A 21,176-nucleotide genomic window follows, 5' to 3' on the forward strand; every position below is an offset into this window, starting at 1 on the left:
TCGGGAGAGGCCATACTGGACAGATTCAAACACGGCTACCGGTATAATTACCATACAGTGAACTTAGTTTTAAAGGTAGACCTTATATTTATAGATCACGGGGGTGAGTTTAATTCCCTGACGAGGTATATGTTCTCCGTGGCGATTTGATAATTTAAAAAAAAACATCATTCGTCTTCCACCTCTGATACATCTGAACAAGTTGGCTGTTACTTATGGAGAACAGGTAAGTAAAGGAAAAGAATGCACAAACACTGGTTAAATTATCTGCCCGTCGTAACATAACGGATTAACTATTGGAAAACGGCGCTTAACCCCCCCCCCCACCCCCGCCCCCCCCCACCCAAAAAAAAAAAAAAAACAACATACGAACTTTTCCTCATAAAGTTCCATCCAATCCGGAGGAAGACTGGTATACATTATCAACAAGACGTAGATATGTGCATATTATTGGTTTTATATGTCCGTTTATGATTTTTGAGTTAGTTATTTATGGACATTTTAATATTATTCTGTGAAGCATTTTTCAGGGACATGTGTCATACAATGTTGGCATCATTTTTGTTAATTGGTGCTGGCAAAGTTAGCGATTTGTACAAATTCATCATATCTTATTTGCTTTACAAACATTGAAGATATGGAAAATGCAGCTTCCTCTTTCCTAGGAGTTCGTAAAATAGACGTTTTTGCAAACATTTTACATTTGGGTTTTTTAATTTTGGAGTTTTTGGCATTAGTATTCAGTGGTGATTTGATAACAGACATTTTGTCTGAAAACATTCGTCCTCCACCTCTGATTTGTGTGGAGTAATTGGGAGTTGGGAAGTTACTTACCGGGAACTAGTTAGTACTGTAACAGAACCCAGGGACATTGGTAAGGTTAACTACATGCCCTTACAATTACTGTTGAAAAACGGCACAAAATCCACACAGGGACATGCATCGTTAAATGTTGGCATCATTCTTGGTAACTGCAAATTAATCCAGCGATTTTATTTGAGTTTACAAACTTGGAATTTCGGCAAATGCAGATACTACTTTAACTGGAGTTTGAAAATCGTATGTTTTAGCACACTATTCTACATTTACTTTTTGAGATTTTAAATCCAGGAAATAAGGCACTGGACTTACAAACCTGGAATTTTTGTATTGGCAGTAGTTTGCGATTCGAGAGATTACGTAAAGTAAACTACATTTTCCAAAGTGGTTTTCAGTTCTGGAGTTTTAAAAAGTTCATCTACAGTGAATCATTAATTTTCGTTGATTTTACGGTTGTGGCAATAATGCCAACGCAGCAGTAAAATTTTCATTAGTTTATGTTCAAATTTTTGCCCCCAAAATAACTGTTCCGACCAAAACCACGAAATTTCTTGCCTGCAAAATTAAACGATTTCAAAGTAATATTTTACAGTAGCAGTGTTACATTAATTCCTCTTTCAGAGCAGAAAGTCTAAGGAGTTCCTGTTCTGCTTGAACGATATTAATTATTAGAGACACGCGCTTAAGCCTTAAATTTGCATATGAATATCCAATTTCTTTTTGTAACAGACATTAGTCGAGGGTCTATGTTTATTTCCTTTTGTCATATTTTAACAATATCTTTATAAATTAACGTTCCGATCATTCTTACCTATTTTAAGATTCACAACAAAAGCCTTATCTTTAAACTTTCGATTAAAATACAATTGTAATTGACTGATTTTACCTATTACATTTGTATTTACAATTACAATTAATTACAGCGAATGTAAATATTTGTACTTATCTGACCGTAAAACAAAACGCGGAATAGAATACATTATAAACATTTAAGAATTTTAGTTTTCTATTGAATTTCTGTTCAAGGTATCCAGACGAATATCAAAATTCCATTGCTTTTAAAATCAGATGATAAAGCTATTTTATCAGTACCCTTTTCTTTTCTTTAAATGAGTAACGTTTTCTTCAACTTAAGTATTATTTCGTATACATTTCACGAGAGTATTTAATAGTATGTATTGCCTAAACCTCTCTGAATCTCCTGAGGCTTGTATGCAGATTTGATTTTCGAGGTACGTTCACTTCTTAGGTGCGGTATGCTTGCTGAATACCAGGTTCTTACCTAGGCAATTTGAAAACTGTAATTGAAAACGATGTTCATTTGTAAGATTTAATAGCAATCATCGTTATATGTTATTCATACATTCCAGTGTATGTACACAATGCATAAATGTACGTATGGAAATCAATAAAATATCAATAACTTATTCTTACGTAAAATCTGTAACATTATACTGTTCAATAAGCAGTAATCATGGTCAAAAACATGGCCAGTGTCATTAGGGTTGTAAGAAGTAGATAGATTAAGAAAAACAACACATCCGTACAAGATACAAGATCAGGCCACGAAAGTTTATTTTGATCATTGTTCTCTGAGTCATTAGTACTACTGTTAGTACTTCCTTCGCTTAAACTTTCACCACTTGTTTCAGATTCAAGTTCAGCTTCAGTATGTACTAACTTCCTGTCTGTTTCTTCAGCTTCAAACGTCGTGTCTGCTGTATCTGAACGAGTTAATGTAGCTGGAGGCCTCTGACGCACAAGTGGCAACGACCGATTGCTGAGAATGGAAACTGGTCGGCAACTTCCTTGTGAACGAGGTCTGTTATTACCAGCGGAGACTGCACGGCCACTTTCAACCAATATCAATCTACTTCCAGTAGACAAACATTGTTTGTTTACCGACAGTGGTCGATTTTCTACATTTGAAGATGGTCTATTCATTTTAAAGTCGAATGCGGATGTTTGTTGATTTTCTGTTATATCATCAGTTAGAGTATCTAATCGACCAGCGTTACCTACAGTCATTTTTGATGCAACACCAGTTGAAAGGGAGGTGGGTACAATGTCATCTGAAGTAATTTGCTTTTGTTTGTCGTTTTCATCTTGATTTGAATCTTTCTTTGCTGAGACTGAAGCAGGTCGGATATTGTCACTTAATTGGTTTGGTATTTGGTCACCTAGGCTTGATTCATGTATGTCTAATTCGTAGTTAGAAATACCTGTCACTTGTAAATGCTGATGTTTCGAAGAGTCTATTTGACTTCCTGCGGTTTCAATGTCTTCAGGAGAGGACACCAACGGTTCCGAATATTTTTCACCATAAGGAAATGACTGGCCATTTGATTCTGGTTTTGGTGATATAACAATTGTTCTAGCGGGAAGTATACCTCTATTTATATCTGATTCATTATCTGTTTCTTTTGGTTGTGTTATATCCTCTGTAGACAAGAAATGTTTGTCGTGTTTCTGTGTCGACAGATTTTCATCAAATGAAGTAGGCCGATCTAAAGTTTGAATTGGAGATGCGACAGCTTTACCTACGTAGGATGTAGATCTCGAATCAGTCAAGGTAGCTATTTCCTTCCATTTCTCTTCTGGTGTTTGTCTTTTTCCAGTTTCACACGAATACTTCGTCTCAGAATACAATGGCTCGTAATCAGTTGGATTGGTGCTGGCGTTACTTTTTCGACTTTTAGTATGTTTATCATATCCTACGTGCTCATCCGCAAATTTAACAGTTTTCATACTGATAGAGTCATTTCCTTTCAGTTTTCTGTTGATGGATAGATTATCGTTTATGGAAATCATTGTTGCAGACCGTACAAACGTTCCTGCATCAAACAACGTATTTTCTCTATCATATTTGATGGTTTCATCTGTCTCTCGTTTACGCGGAATTACAAATCTATCAGTATAATTACTATCTCCTACAACCGCATCGTCGCCCTTAAAGGTAACTTTCTTTCCTTTTTTTGTAGCCAAAGTTTCATATCCAATTTCCTCATTTTCAGAGATGCTTTGTTTACCTACAAAAAGATTTTCATTTGCCAGTTTATTTTTCAGCCTAAATTCATATACCCCATTGTCATCATTTCCTACTTTGTTTTTCTTTCCGCGGCATGTTAATATTGATTGAACCAATTTTATATGTCTCATTGCTTTTTTCACACGTTTAGCTATTGGATATGTGCTTTCTGAGAATGTTACTGCCCGTATCTGTAGCACGCACACTATAAGTGCAACTGCACTTAAAATTGTCATTGCCAAAACATATGCTGCATATATAGAGATAGTATCAGAATTTTCCGGCATGGAACCATTGTTAATTATCAAAAGAACTACAAAAGATAGAAAAATAGTAATACTAAAGCCCGTTTTCTCTCCTGATTCTACAGGAATCACGAAAGTGAAAATATTCATGTAAGCTAACACCACAATAGGCATAGTCATATAAAATGTGACATATCGAGAATTCCTTTCTAATGTTAGAAAAAATTCTACGACTTGATGATTGTTATTATCTTTCTGTCTGGTTTCCGTCTTGATAAGATTCCATTCTGAGTTTTCTTGGAAGTTAGGATGAATCTGCAGTCCGAGAGATCCAAGTTCTGTGACCACTTCACTGTCGTCGGATGACCATGTTCCAAACTTGAAACAGAATATTTGTTAAACATCAGTAAAATTTCACGACTTCAATGATTCGCAATATTGGTATTAAAATATCTTCAATGTGACATTAAGGACGTATGCTAGAATTTGGTGCGAAAATTTTCCCAGTAACAGAATTTCTTTAAACTTTGGATATTGAAGGACAATCATCTAAGAAACAAAAAAAATGCAATAAAAATCATAGGTCACCGGATTCGAAAAAGAGTTATCTGCCCCTGAAAACGGCATTTCCCCCAAAAATGACGTTTTCAGGGGCAGATAACTCTTTTTCGAATCCGGTGACCTATGATTTTTATTGCATTTTTTTTGTTTCTTAGATGATTGTCCTTCAATATCCAAAGTTTAAAGAAATTCTGTTATTGGGAAAATTTTCGCCCATCTCATATACAGGGAATTCTAGCATACGCCTTTAAATTGAGAACACATCCAATTACATGTTCATTTATCTTTTGAAAACCCATGATATGAAATTTTCATACCTCACTGAAAAAAAAGACACAAACTGCAACAAGTTTATTGATATCAAACAAAGTATAAAGTAAACTTATTATAAAGTTATCAAGGTGTTCTTTAACATTTAATGTAAGTTTACCTTCAACACGCATGTCTGTCTATCATACGGATAATGGGTCATGTCAACCTTGCATACAGATTCCATTATTTGATATGGCTTCCATATACAAGAGCCATTGTAATTTACATCGATAAACATAAATTTTGCGCCCATGGCAGTGATAGTTGTAAATCCATTCATCAAAGCAATATCCGGCTTCCATAGGTCATCTTGTGGTAATAGCACTTGCACAACCCGCTGTCGTTTTAAGGGATCCCAAGTTAAAGCCGAGTCTTTCCAAGTTACTTCGAACTGGCCTGTTGTTGTCAACTTCTGTTCCACCTAATAAAGTATAGTACAATAAAGATACATTAATAATTGCTAAATTATCCTCTAAAATAGTAACTTTCTTATGTTCTGTGGAAAGACATTCCATTTATAAAGTCGCTTGAAGTACACTTGAGATAGCCTTTGGCATTGGCAGACACCTTAGAGGCGGAAGTCATCAGGTTATTACACCAATGTTGTTTTATTCAATAACAGAATTCCGCTTAAGCTTGAACTATGTGTTCCATCTTTTTCCATTACCTGTTATCAACATTCCAACCGGGTCTGTTATACTTTTGCATCAGTATATTTTGTAATTCCAAAGATACCTATCACAGAATTATATAGCTATATTTTGACAGATGACTTAAGAAACTGTTACATAAACATTTTATGTGGTTTTTGTTTTGATAATTAAAGTGGTTTTAAAGTGGTTACAGTGCTCCCTTATCACTGATGAGGATTTGATATCTAGTATAGGTAGAATGTGAGTTTATAAGATTGTAATCAAGTAGCTGATTGAAAACTAGCAGGTGTTTCATTATACATGTATCACTAAACTATGATAAGGTTTCCTCCTCATCCTCATCATCACTGTAAACATTATCATTATCATCTTGATTATAATTATGTTTATCAATACAATCATCGTCATTATCATTGTCAGCATCATTGCATTAAAATCATCATCATTTTATCATTATCATCTTTGTCCACTTTTTTGTCAGCTTCCCTAAATTTACACTACTGCTTACCTCATCCAGACCATTGATCCCAACCAAATAAAAATCAATGGAAGATGTTATAGCGGTACTTAAATCTTTAGTAGGCAAATTTTCACTGGAATAGTTTGTCAACAGAGACTTGACCGCTTCAACCACAGCTTCCACTGGCGGACCGCCGGTTGTTGTTGTAGTACTTGATGGTGGAGTAACAGCCTTATCCTCTACATTAATAGAGAAATTTGATTAAACAGAAGTGTACTATTGGAACAATTAATCCAAATAATACTACAACGTTTGGTACAATGTCCTTTGGTTACAGTCATATATATGTAAAATTTTGCCTCGGACGGGTGTTATGATCAGTTACATACTTAAATTTTGATCACTATCATTTTGTCATAGTTTTGAGCAACATCATTCGAATCTGTTTCTGTATAATGGCATTTAAATCAGTATTTATGAAACTTGGGAGAATGTTTTATGTGTACAATGATAATAATATGATATAAGAGAGGCCTCAGCGACTGCGTGGTTAAGGTCGCTGACTTCTCACTTGCTCCTCGTCAATATGTTTCAAGACCCGCTCGGGACGTTGACTCCTTCTATATTAGCAAGCCATCCAGCTGGCTTACAGGTCAGTAGTTCTACCCAGGTACCCGCCCGTAATGGAAAAATGTATGGAGTGGCCTCCATAATGAAAAGTTAGATATACATATGACCTATACTTGTATCGTTGTGACGACTAACACAGCATAAAAAAAAAAAAAATAAAAACCTGCCAAGTACGAAGAGAATACGAAAAGAAATAAGATTAAGTAATAATATCTTTATCTGCATCACAAAGAAAAAAAAACAGGTAAAACACAACATCAATTCTTGTAATATTTCATTCATAACCTATGTCGTATGTGCACGGGTAGCTCGTGTTGTAATTCATTTAATTACCGTCCGCGAAGCAATTGTTTAAAGTAATTTTAAACACAGAAATCCGATCGTGGGTAAGAAATTCATTTTTTATAGATAGTAACCAAATAAACGTATAAAAATCTTTAACTATAATACAACAAGATCAGCTGAGTCCATTTTGGAGAATGAGAGGATTTTTGGATTTCAAGTTGTTGAGCTGAAAAAATATAGAATTGGATAAAATGACAACCTAAATTGTAATGATAAATTAGCAAAGTGGTAAAAAGTAAGATAATGCCACGGTAATCACTTGATAAAGCATGGGTTCGTGTCCCACGACCGCCATATGTCTTTTTTTGGCTGGGGGAGGATTGATAGTAGTATTCTTATTATATATTTCGTTAAACAATGTCGTCTTTGTAGTTTTGTTGCAAATTGTTTCAAGTTTTGTCATTCAACGGAACGGTCTTTTGAAAAAAAGTCTTTATATTCTTTACCTTGCGAAAGTGTCCAAAATATTCATGCCCAAGTAGATATATTATTAATGTGTCTTTGTAAAAACCTCAAAAAGGTCTGATTCGAACTTATATGTTCCCAAAAAGGTCTGATTCGAACTTACATGTTCATGCGAATAAGTATCAAGCAGTGAATAGTTATCAGACCTTCGATATAGATAGCACGTTTGCAGAGTCCATTGGATAATAGTTTATATCAATGATATTTAACGCTTAATTGATTTGTCAATGGCTGCATTAACTATTATGTGAACGTCAATAATTTTGATAGTAACACTACTTAGACTTAGCTGATGCGGGACAATCAGCTTTAAAATGTTATATCTATACGAGTTTTCTCTGAGCTACTTTTCTGATATGAATCTCTGGTGTTTCTTTGAGCTTTTAACTGTAACTTTTCAGTAAGTTCTCCATGCTTCTTCCCCTATGACACTTACTTAGCTGATCTTTGATCTGCCAGACCTTACTTGCACGTGCTGATGTCACACAAGATTTCCTATATCGCATCCTGCCTGGTATAAACTGAGTGCCCTCACTGTTCCGAAAAACTGAATTTTAATTGGTCTTGTGGCGTCACAACGCTTAAACAAATGAGTTTTGAGAATCGCCTGTTTTGATCATGAATGATAGTCGGTAACGATTTTAATACAAATGCGCTGCCGTTTTAAAAGATGAACAAGAAGTGCTTGTTCACGAGTTTGTAGTCGACTTCTATATCCATTTACAGTTTGTTCTTGTAAAATTTAATAAATGCTATGAATTCTATATTTACACGAATAACAAACCGAATGTCATGTGCATATACGACAAAAGGTCATACTTCGGGTATCGCAAATGAAACCATCACATTAGATCGGATCTACATTGTAATAAATAATGCTAAATGTATATAAAGATATTCGCATACAAATGCGAAACTGAAATATTTGGCATGAGCGTTGATTATAACAATATGGAAAATGTAATTAATAGACATGAAATATTACTGATATTGGTGTAACTTTTTCATACTATACAGAAAATGGAATTAAGTTTTCGGTAAAACATCCTGCAAGATTTTATTCGGCCGAGCAGCAAAAAAAAAAGCACTGTGCAAGTTGACCAATCTATAGGAAACTTTTGAGAGAGACATTGTCATATATCTAATTGATTTAAACATAATTACAGAATTAAAATCTTTTGCATCTAAATTAAAGTTAAGGAACTCGGTTATACCTGCATAATATCGTAGTTCAAATCCGGACTGTGTTTTATATCCGTCACTATGGAAGTGTAAAAGGAATTCCGGGCCTTCAAGATCCCAACGCTTAGCCCAGTACCCACACACTGTATCTTGTATTCCGTCTGATATACAAGGACCTGTAAAAATGGACTTAGTATAATATTCATATCCGGTTAGCGAACAATATTTTACAAAACATGAATTTATAATCAAAGTCATTAAGATATTAAAATAATTGCCCAGATTATTTTATATCAGTTGTTTTGACTCCGCAGTAACCTTGCAGATACCACACACTGCTTGATTACAATGTGATTGTTTTCTTATATCGTCAAATAGAACATTTGCATATCCAGGTAAACTCTTGCTTTCTTGACTGACAATCGTTGGCACTTCCTTAAGAATTCGTTGGACGGTGATAAATCATAGGACGCTTTTACTTCGGACTATAATGCGATACTAGTGTATGGCTACTAAAATTCAAGGAAACACCGTTGATTCGCGAACAATAAATACAGTCAGTCCAACTTAAAGGCTTATGAATCTGTGGATTTGATCACATAAATGCGTTTTGTTATAAAAGCTAATTATATTCCCACTTGAAAGTTTCAGAAGTTAGCGTCTGAAGTAGTACAAACCATTGTATAGAACCAGCCTGTCATAGATACAGCCATATGCTCTCTCTATACTGATGCTAATTATTTCAAGAACCATTTTGTAGTTAATGGTGTCGGAGTTCGTGAATAACCAGAACATCTCCAAGTTGCTGCAATGAAAGATAACAAATCTTCCATTCGGTTTATCTCTATATTTTGGTGCACACTGTACAAATGTACAAGATCAGTGATATAAATACAACTAGTGATGCCGCTGCATAATGTATATGCATACGATCAGAGACAAGAAATAAGACATTTATGTAAAAAGTATATTTAACTTGATGTTTTTAAAAATTATGTGTTGCTAACATAGTAAGATACATCAGCGAGCGTCAGTGTTAGCGTTTGCTATTACCCCTTCACATTGATTGTAATTTAGGTATCATGTGTTTACTTATGAAGGATTTTACTTGAATGTAGCAAATTGTGTTCATCCTAAAGTTATACAGTATTTCTGCTACAAAACAATTACTAGTAATCATTAATTTACAAATCAATTAACCACCTGAACAATCGCAGCATTAATGTTCTTTCACGCAGATTAGTTTTGGAACAGAAACATTTTTATGAACTGCAGAAGCTCTGATATTTTATCAAGTAAATTAGGGAAAAATGCAGTTGTGCCAATACGATAAATTGTCTTACTATTAAGGTATTGGTATAAATGTTTTATAATTATACATAGCACAAATGTCAACAGAATCACGGATATGTATCACGTACTTTTGGTAGTCCGAAATACCATAATTTGGAGTTGATGTAGTATTGAGATAGTTGTAACTGTTGGAAATATAGACAGCTTCTTTGTTGTACGTCACTGAATACTCGGTATAATCTGCCTTACATCCAGGATATGCTGCAAGATATGTATTTCTATTGTTTATATATAAATTTTATGTTTTACCTCACAAAGTGCATGATGCAAATATACCAAAAATCACGGACGGACTGTAACAGAATGATAAAAAATGACTTGTATAGATATAAAATAGTTCATATTATAAACTGCCTTACATCCTGCATAAATCTGTGTGATTGTTAGGCCTACTTTACATCTAGGGAATGATACACATAATATTTTGTAACTCAGGTTAAGTAAACGTATGTCACCTATCTTTTACTAATTTATATGTTTTTCAAGTGCATTTTGAAACAAAACAGTAAACTACAATGTATATCTTGTGAATTTGCTGTGAAAAATTCAGTGAGTGAACTATCATTTTTCCTTCGGTTCTGAACAATAAAATGGGCATGGTTTTGTTTTGCTATACAACTAGTTAGGAAGTTTGTTTAACATGTTGAGATCAAAATATCTGTCACTTGTGAACACCAGATTTTACATTTCGTGGTCATACCATTTATAAAAACTTTGCATCTAGTGTTTACTTGGTGAAAGACATTTCGTTCTTACATTGAAACAATCAAATATCCTTTATTAACATGCAATCCAAATATTTATAGTAATTATGGTAAAGATTTAGCTACCATATAGGAAATAAAACTTGAATAAAATATCCCTACTAATGCTTCATAGCTATATTAGCCGAAGAATAGAGGTAATTACGTAAGCACACTAGAAAAACAATTTGAAAACTTACTGCTATCAACAGCTTTGACTTTCATTCTAAAGCCAGAGTATTGTAATGCGTAGTCAGAGGAGAAAATGATCAACATTTGGTCTCCTGAGCTTCTGTAGGTGAATGTTGAGCGTTCAAACCCACAGAACTTGTTCAGCATGGTACTACTTGTTGTGTTCCCTGAAGCATTTCAATGACGGTTCATATACATTTGTATAAACGTTTGATACAACATTAGAAAATTTATGCCCGCTCTACCGCAGACAACAAAGAAATGCCGCAAATTGCGTCTTATGATATCTACTTTTCATATTCTTACCCCTGACTTTAGATGTTTTCAACCAGATTAAGTCTGCAACAGTGTCAATTGGTTATGTCGAAACAAAGCTTCGAATAAATCAATGAAAAGACATATTCAGACTGTTAGGTAGAATCTGATTGGTAAGCTTAATACTTAATACATGTACTGAACTGCATGTCACAGGGATACAATTTACATTTGTTTTGGTACTATATTCACCAGTTTAACTTTGCCTTTCATAGTTTTCAATCTTAAGAATTCGAACAATTGCTCATTGTATGTAATATAAATATTCTGGTATAAAAAAATATTCTCTAGGTTTTATTTCATTCGCCGAGTGCATTGAATAAAGTGCTGTTTTTATTCAATGCACTAAGCGAATAAAATAAACTTTACCGTCGTAGAAGATTACGTAGTCATAGCTACAGTATATGTTGTATTCAATAGCAAATGTTTCGTCATCAAAGTACGCCTCAACAGAATAATTCTGTGGTGCCGTGATGTACCATCTACATAATGTATTCCTGAAATGAAAATCAGTTTACAGAAAGAACAAGAAATGAAGATTCTGCTGATAGCAACAGAAGGGTAAAATTTGTAAAAAAAAAAAAAAAAACGAATACAATTAAAGCAAAGATAAACAGACAAAATTAAAGGAATGTGACTACTGTGTTTCATTCACCCTAGCTGACTTTCCTACTGTTTTATCCCGTCAAATCTGCAATAAGAGATCTTCATATTGCAACATTGTGGTGTATACTTCATTCAGATCTCATTAGTTCTCCAGATGTGGTAGGATCTTAAAAATATTTCTATACTTTTACGGCCAAAGAAGAATTGTCTCTAAATAATGATACAGCCTTTAATTTTGGATTAATGTTAAATTGTTTTGCAGAGAAATGATGCTAACAAATATATTTTTACAATATAATAATTCATCAAAAAAAAAAAAAATGTAAAACCAATGCAAAGCCAAACTGAACTTTCTTTTATCCAAAAAAACTCAATCATAGAAAATATCCGATTTTGGTTTTATTGATTATAACTCTGAAAGTTTAGAAGAATTTCTATATCAAAGTTACCTAATATTTCAGTATTCTAATTTTTTTAATATTCTCACAAATATTTTAATATTCTTATTTTGATGAAAAGTGTGTCACCTAACCTCGGATACTCGCCGCTAGCGTACTCTGGTGATGATATATAAACAAAATTTGGGGATATTGTTGCACTTAAGTACGCCCCTGTAGCGGTGCAGTTATCAAACACTCCAGGCGTTAAGGTCGTTGTAGGAACTGTTGTTGTTATAGTAGTAGTACTTGTTGTTGTAACTAAAATATGAAACGAAAAACAATTGTCATGAAAATAGAAAAAAAATCATTGGGCCTTTAATAAAAGTAAAATCTATAAGAAGATGCCTTGGAAACATAGATCGCAGCCAATCAAAATAATAACAGACTCGGTTTGATTTAGTATGTTCATTAGAAATAATGAAGTGTGCAACAACCCTCACGCCCACTAGCACCCGCTTAAGCGGGGTTCTAGTTTAATAAATTTGAATCCCATAGGGCCAGAAAATGAAAAAAAAAAATCTTGATTTTACCGATATCCCTTTAAAACTAGACAAATACATACTTTTCTAGATACGTATTAAGCCTGTGTCTTATAAGAATCTTTCACTGGTTAAAGGTGCGGATTAGAAATATCTGGCTCAAGGGTAACTATTTAGGCGGTAACGAGGTTCTGCCGTGTTACCGCAAAACAGTTTTCGTGCATGCCGTACTTTTCAATTAATAAAAGAAATAAGTAAAACAAATGCTTTTCTTTTTGAGCACTATTTTGTTATAGTAGCGAATGAATTTACGCATTAATTCATAAATTTCAACACGTGAGTAATATTACACCCCGGGGTGTAAGATGAGTTGCTCCAGCACATGCAAAACACGGGAAAATCCTGTCTGGCATGCAGTAATATATGGTATCAGAGTACACATGGAATAGTTAAATCAAATTTGATTGATGACCCCTCTGTAATTTCGATGACTGCATTGTTGCAAAGCAATCTATAAGTGTTCTGATACTTTGCTAACTCTCACTTAATGTAATACCTTTTGTCGTAACTGTTGATGTCGAACTGTAGTTGTAACTGGCCTAGCGTACACATTAAAACAAGATTGTCATAAAAATTACAAAAATAGAAGTAAGAGAGACATCCTGCTAGCACCGACAACAGTATTTACAGATGCAGTCACACATTTCAAAGCAGGTCATCCTTAAATAGAAACTGTAGTGGAAAGTTATAACTGATGGTGTGCTTCAAACACCAATTAACAATTATATATTTAATTGTGTCGTCGGGCTTGGGTAAAAATATGATGAAATGTTAAAAGAAAACAATTGTAATAATTGGGGAATGAGGTACGGAGAAGTAATACCACTATCATACATCACTTATATAATAAATACTATTGAAAATGGCTCATCAGAATTATGCAGAAGTATTTCACCTCAACATATTTAAGCCTAGTTTGATAAAGGTAATACATATATTTATCATTTCATTTCAAACACAATACTATAAGCAATACAACGTATGACTTTTTAAATCTTCTTACCGACATTTGTCCTGTAAATCAGCATAAAACCATAATAATCCGACGACTGGTTGGTAACTGTCCATGCAATATGGCCAACAAATCCGGTTGTTTCTACGTCGGAAAACTCATATATATATGCCGTGGAACAAACAGTGTCTAACTGGTTGTCGTTCGTTGAATTACCTATAACATATGTAGATTAAATTAATTTATAACGTCCTCAGTTTAGCTCTGTGCAATAAGGTGATGTGACGAGATACAATAAGCTTTTTTGTTCGAAAGTTATCTCCTGCCTTAGTAGGCAATACCACACCATCTCTCATGCTTTATATACTCCAGGAAAACTCAAATATCAGTTATGGTGTCATGAATATGGTACATGCACAAACGTAACAGTTATTGTCACAGTGTACTAAGTATGTTTTAAGCTTTATCAAAAACTGTCTTTTAATTATTTCACATTTGTTAGTCAAAGGGCTATTGATTGTGTCGAAAGTCGAATTTTTCATATATAATTCTTCAGGTTTTCTTTTTGCATACATTTAGACGAGCATTATGTTTTGGTTGATGTCGTGCCTTTTCGTACCAAGACACACATAAGGAATTTACCTGGCGAGGATAAATTTACTTACGCTGCCCTATTACGTTGGAACATGGCGGGGATTAGGAATGAGACTTTGCGAGACTTTGCGAGCAAATTGCCAGTTTCAGCTCCCCAGTGGTGTTTGAATCACAGACCGCTAACCCGTGTTTTTTATGTTTTTGTTTGCCCTTGTTGCCTTGTCGGGGACCATTTTACCATAGATTGTTGTTTTAGTCAGTCATGTACCTTTCGGAGCATTCTTCTTCTACTTTACTGGAGTACGTGTGTCAATAACGTCAAAGATTAAGATATTTTATAAATAACTGGATTTCATTTTTATCATCCAAAATGTAAATGAATCGCTGAAATTGTCCTACTTTTTTATATTTGTATATAAAGTGACCGCTTGAGTTTTGTAGTAAATAAGAATATGGTGCTTAGTTCGACTTACCATCGTAGAATCTCAAGTGACTCTGTCCACAACCACCCATATCTAGAAATTTTATTTGAAACAATATACCAGTGGTCGATGAAAATGTCCATGAACAAGAATGAACTCTGAAAACAACAAAATAAACAAGGTAAAATATCTTAATATGATACTTTTGCACATGTAAAACATGCGTAATTATAAAAACGCATACAGCCGGTTTAAAGAAAAAAAAATAGTATAGTAACATCTGATATACAAATAGTGTTTTTAAAGAGAAGTGTGAGAAAGGTTATAAGCAAATCTAAACTAGTCAAAAACAAATAAAAATGAGGGGAAAAAATAAAATTTTGTAGAGAATTTGACTGTTTAAATGATCAGATGCATACCTGGTATTGGTATTTGCATAGAAATTTGAATATACTTTACATAAAAGCAGTTCTATAAAACTTTATATAACATAACATAACATCTATCTAATCAATAAAAAATGAACAATTCAAGCTCTGATGCATGTAAGATAAAGCGTTTCTTCTAACTTTGCTTAAAGTTTAACGTTGTTTTTTTTTGTATTCGTCCCCTAATAAGATTGTAATGGCGATTTGCAATTACCAAAAAAAAAAAAAAAACAAAAAAAAAAAAAAAAAACACACACAAAAAAAAAAACAACAAAAAAACCCTGGAACACATGGTTTGCCCTGTTAACTCTTCACTAGCTCCAAAAAGAAAGTAAGACAATATTCTGCTCACGCGTTATATGGGTCAGGTAAATTTGGTGACATCAAAACTTGTTCTTGTGAAGAGACATCTACAATCTCATCGCATCCCGGTTGGTTGGCTGTAGGAATATAAACTACATAGTCATGAAAATGATACAAATATTTCTCATGTGAAGACTGACTGCGTTTAGGATACGGTATAGTGTGACTTGATTAATTAGGTGTATATGCACAAGTCTTGAATTTACGTCAGCTGCTATCTAACATTGTCACATTAAGACTATCATGAGACAATACAGATATTCTATCACTAAAATAGAAGATAAATTGGAATGTCAATGAGTTTTTTGTATAAAAAAAAGGAATATAGATACGCGCATAATTGGAAATTCATTCCATTTTAATGCATGATATGACTTACGGATACAGTTTTTCAATTGTTAAAAATAACGGGTATCATAAATTACTGGTACGGTACCCCTTTTCAATGCATCAAATTACACATGTTAGCATAATATGAAACTTATTAATTCAAATATTACGAAGAATGTAACAAATGCACTTTTTTCTTGGGAATCTTGCTCCATATCCTACGGCAATACGAAAACGCTTTTTTTGTGTTCCACAATAATGCAGGTGAAGTGACTTAAGACATCTGGTGCTTGAAGGAGATCCGAGGTACCCTCGGCATTAGCGGGCATCAGGGTAGAACTACAAGCCAAATGGATAGCTTCCTTGCACGATGACCTGGGCGGGGCCATTGAAAATTGTAATAGTATTTTTGTTTGTGAACAAAGAATTATCTTTTCTACGTTATAATGAAATATCACATGTATAATTTTACTTGCAACATACCCGTGTTTTTGTAATGTTAAGTATTTGTAATCTACCTATGTTGTTTGAGAAGAAAAAGTATTATCTACCTGTGCTGTTTACAAAGTAAAGAATCTGGAAGCCCGAATACTGGATACTATAATCGGATACGAAGGTTATATATAAAACATCACTGCTGCTAACATACGCATTTAAAGTCTTCCTGTTTGTCACAGCCATCCGGATAACGAGTGTCGCTGACGAGTTATCTGTTATAGTATTTGAATTATATACAAATGAACATTCAATAAGATAATATGAAATTACATACACACTCACTGACGCGTGCGGACGTTCACGTGCATACGATATGTACCATGACATTGATACGATATACCATGACACTGATGCGATATGTACCATGACACGAAAACGGCAGTGTAAAATAAGGTTAAATAAGCTTGATCAATTTCAAAGACATTGAAATATTGTTATCTTGTCTTTATGTTTAAGATATTTTTATGCTAGTTTGGCCCATATATTGTTATCAACTAAATTATTAGTATATTATAAAGTATATGACAGAAGTGGATTAAATGATCATAACTTTTTGGAAATAATAATTGTATACCGAAGAATCAAATACAAAAAGCTTTTTGTTTCATTTTTAATTAAGCCTACGGGATTTCCAGCGGAAAACGGAAGAGCATAATTTCATTTCAGGAGTATATTACTTATTTACATTGTATAGACAGTATTATTACCAAGAAGTGAAAAAAAAAACATAAAAAGGAATAAAAAACTTACATCCATCATACAAATCCATGTAGTCGCTGGTCGTACTTTCTGAATCAAAATCTTCAATGTTTATGATAACCTTTTCATATACACTTGGAGCTTCAATGCGCCATGAACAATCAGAGTTGCTATTTTGAATGACCAAGCAATAAATGTCGTAATTATTATTTTCATTTAGATACACAATATACAATAACGATTTAAAACATTTTAAATTTGATACATACATGAGCCGCGCCATGAGAACCAACATAGCGGCTTTGTGACCAGCATGAATCCATACCAGGCTGCGCATCCGCGCAGTATGGTCAGCATCCATGCTGTTCGCTAAAGGTTTCTCTAACTGAAGTAGGCTTTGAAAGCGAATGGTATGGATCCTGACCAGACTGCGGGGATGCGCAGGCTGGTCTGGATCCATGCTGATCGCAAAGCCACTATGTTGGTTTTCTCATGGCGCGGCTCATATACTATACAATATGGCTATTACTGAGTAATCGCGTATATCCACTCACTTGCACCTCGATGGGTCCGAACCCTGCCCTCGGTCGGTACATGATTTCTTTCAAAGAAAGTTATCCGGTATACTTGAGGAAAGGTGATGGCTCTGTCCGGGCGTATACTAAATATGAATGGAGAGCATTTAGGGTCCTTCTTAACTTTCAGCTGGATGCCCACGGGGAACATGTAGAGCCCGCCCTTTTACCCCTAACTGTGACCTTGTCCTTTGAGATAGAGTCCGTCTCATTGTGTTAAACATTCATGCCAAATATAAAGACAATTCCTCAATGCATGTCAGTTATGGACCGGACAAGGTCTTAGAGATAGGAACCTGAGGTCTTCGCAAGACACTCCGTCTCACTGAGGTTAACATTCGTGCCCAATATAAACAAAATTCCTTAATGCATTTCAAAGTTATGGGCCGGACAGTATCTGACATGACATTTGACCTCCAACTGTGAACTTGACCTTTAAGATAGGAACCTGCTGGGTTTTATGCATGACAGTCCGTTTCTCTGAGTGCCAAATATAAACAAGATTGCTCCATGCATGTTAAAGTAATGGTCCGAACGGACGCACGGACGCACAAACACCGAACAGCCATTTATACAACCACAAGCGGGCTCGACAAAAATCGACACAATATAACCTAAATCGTGGAATTGGTTAAAAGTAAACGAACATTGCGCAGAAAAACAAAACTGTTTTTAATCTTTATCATCAACAATATCAGAATGAATTATAAAGAATTCAAACAATGCAATTATAATTGGCAAATAAGTCAGTTCTACGGAGAAAGCGTTTGCATTCCGATAGAAATGCAATTTAACGGTTATAATGTATTACTGGTTTCGCATCTTCGAAACTTTGTGTAACATCCAGCTGTTATTCGTATAATTTAAGATATTAGAAAGCTTACCATTCCCTGTAAATATGTTTATAAGAGTCTGGTTGATACGTATAGAAAATTCTACTGGTATACGTTTTGAAATATCAACCACTCAAACTGTTACATATTACCGTTAATATTTAATAGAAATATTGGCAGGCGAGCAGTTCAATGGATGTATCCTTTAAATAGTTTTGACTATTGACGGACGAGCCATTAAGTAAATGTACACTATAATAATAATAGTGATTAATTTATCACAGTAGCACAGGTAGGGTCTTGCATTGTCAACTAATGTTATCCACTATATCAAAACAGTACCCAAATAATGATTTGCATTGCATTCAAAATTATATAACCGTCCTAAGATTGAAACCTAAAAATACTTACGCCGGGTAGTTGCTTGGGTAATTAGGCGATGTAAAGTACTGCGGTGACGTTCCTGCGGTTAATAGTAACGGTCCCGTCCCATCACACTGACTGCTAACTTTGTAAACAGAAATGAAAATATTTGATTATGTAAAATGTAAACAATGGAACGCGAAATATAATTTGTTAATGTGTTTTATATAGGTAGTATGCTTTATTCGAAAGTACTTAAAATAACTGGCATAACGGTGCAGTATTATATCTTTTTCATTAGATATCAATTCCCCAGCGCAGGGATCAAAATCAAGATATTTAGATTGGTAGGTCTAAGAATTTTTCTGAGGAAATCGAAGGGACCTTGCACAAATCTTTCAGTAAATATTAATTTATGTGATAGAAAACCTAAATGATTCACTATAATAATTGGATTATATTTATAGTTTTAAATCGGCTGTGTTGACAGCCGAAAGCTCACACTCTAGCCCCCTTCCTGGAAGTCACATGAGAGGATGTGGTTGTGACCCCAGTGGCTCAAACCTAAAACACTCGGGTTGAACGGCATACACCTTAACCACTAAACCACCGCACCTCTTGTTTTGAATGAAACCACGAGTAACATTAAAAGACTGTTTTTGTTCTTATATTAAATGCATACCCATGCGGAAATATCGAAACACTCATTTATTTTTTGTTACAATGCATAGTAAAAATGAATCAACTAAAATCGGTTCGTGATAAAACCGATTATTGATCAGATACGATACTGTTTCAATAAAAATAGTGTAAATATTGAAGTTGTCCATGAAAAATAGGCAACATTTTTAAAATATCTGGCGAATTTTTTTGCAGATATCATTAGCGGCAAAATAAATTTAAAAGCTATAATTGTATAGAAACATTAACAACAACAATACAAATGTCATGTTATTATTCAAGCGACTTCTCAACACACTTACCATTTTTAAACAGCAAGAAATATAGAGATAATTGAATGAAGATCCAACATCCATATGCCATAGTTTAGTACACGATTTTATACGAAATGTCTAATCCGCAAAATTCATTTCCTGATAGTTATTACACGCACAAAAATTAATATATATAGCCTCAGTTTCGATTTGCATGACATTCGAAAAAAAAAGAATAATATTTTAATGAAACAATAAGTCACAAAAATACCAATGTTTTAAAAATGTAATAGTCGCTGTTTCAAAAAGATATTCTGTACTTCACATTGACCTTAACGAAGAAAGAAAACTCTATGTCATGAAACAAAAGACTTACCTATGAGATAAAATTGTAAATGATACGTTTTGTCCTACTGATTAACTTTTAAGACAAACGAAATGAAACGGATAGGTGTCAAAAGTATTTTTAATTGCGTGCATTATGTGTTTTAAGTTACACGTATTATCAAGTTACCATATTTAGACGCATTTGATCAGTGAATGCGTCAAGAAGAAAAACGGTAAAGTTTCAATGGTTCAACAACCTTAATTATCAACGTAATCATAAGCACAGGGGTATCATCGTCCTATTGTTTCTGGTATTTATCTCTATTTAAAAGATAAGTCGGTAACTTGAAATTATCTACGGTTCTCACATATTTTGAATATGGCGAATGTTAACTCGGAAAGAAGAACTGAAGAAAGAAACTGTTTCCGTTTTAACTGCAAATAAACCAAATGAAATTATCACTAGCAAAGCTTGTTGAATACTTTTTATTATATCTAAAATAACACTTACAATGACTATTCGTTATCATTATCAACAAATCAGTGCGGCCCCTTTTATACCGTTTTCTGTCTTTTTTTTTGTGTGTGTTTGTGGGGGGGGGGGGGGGGGGGGGGGCACGTTGTATAGAAAATTAATACTATCTACATCTCGTGATAATACTGAAAAAGTATAAACGTCATCATAAAATTGTTCATACTGACTGTGTTTAGTCCAAATATTTTCTCGGGTAAAATCAGCTTCTTCTCTCAGTTCAATCAGTAAATTGAACCGTATTTTTCACATTGATCACACTTAGCACAAAATTTTATGCTAAGTGTGATCAATGTGAAAAATACGGTTCAATTTACTGATTTTCCAAAATATTACTATAATAGAAGATTTGGAAGTTGTTTTCTTATTATTACTCAAGAACATTTGCAACCTACTACTCAGGAACACTTTTGTTGAACCATCATGTTGTATCAGGT

The 21,176-nt window shown here is 34.1% G+C and overlaps 1 protein-coding gene across 2 annotated transcripts; it reads right to left on the bottom strand.

Annotated features, from left to right (window-relative positions):
• Positions 1–2,141: 2,141 nt before the first annotated feature.
• LOC128556977 (uncharacterized) lies at positions 2,142–20,354 on the bottom strand. Of its 2 annotated transcripts, XM_053543234.1 has the most exons (16): positions 19,929–20,354; positions 18,994–19,090; positions 17,226–17,344; positions 16,529–16,687; positions 15,637–15,724; positions 14,908–15,014; positions 13,892–14,056; positions 12,442–12,607; positions 11,673–11,800; positions 10,997–11,155; positions 10,122–10,254; positions 9,378–9,505; positions 8,733–8,876; positions 6,127–6,317; positions 5,084–5,386; positions 2,142–4,470 (listed from the first exon to the last, which is right to left on the bottom strand). In XM_053543234.1, exons 1-16 carry the CDS (start codon positions 19,987–19,989, stop codon positions 2,278–2,280), a joined length of 4,341 nt encoding a protein of 1,446 aa, XP_053399209.1. In that variant the 5' UTR covers positions 19,990–20,354; the 3' UTR covers positions 2,142–2,277. The 2 variants fall into 2 exon arrangements, with proteins under 2 accessions (XP_053399209.1, XP_053399210.1); XM_053543235.1 differs by lacking the exon at positions 16,529–16,687.
• Positions 20,355–21,176: the final 822 nt, after the last annotated feature.

Source organism: Mercenaria mercenaria, chromosome 5 (assembly GCF_021730395.1).
Source record: "Mercenaria mercenaria strain notata chromosome 5, MADL_Memer_1, whole genome shotgun sequence".
NCBI lineage: Eukaryota > Metazoa > Mollusca > Bivalvia > Venerida > Veneridae > Mercenaria > Mercenaria mercenaria.

What these genes read in the sequence shown, in the direction of transcription:
- LOC128556977 (XM_053543234.1), bottom strand. Translation starts at nt 19,989, where the DNA reads ATGGCATATGGATGTTGGATCTTCATTCAATTATCTCTATATTTCTTG. An exon ending in TCACTTGAGATTCTACGATG is followed by an intron (nt 14,057 to 14,907) that starts GTAAGTCGAACT and finishes CATATGTTATAG; the next exon opens with GTAATTCAACGAACGACAAC. An exon ending in GGATCAATGGTCTGGATGAG is followed by an intron (nt 5,387 to 6,126) that starts GTAAGCAGTAGT and finishes ATACTTTATTAG; the next exon opens with GTGGAACAGAAGTTGACAAC.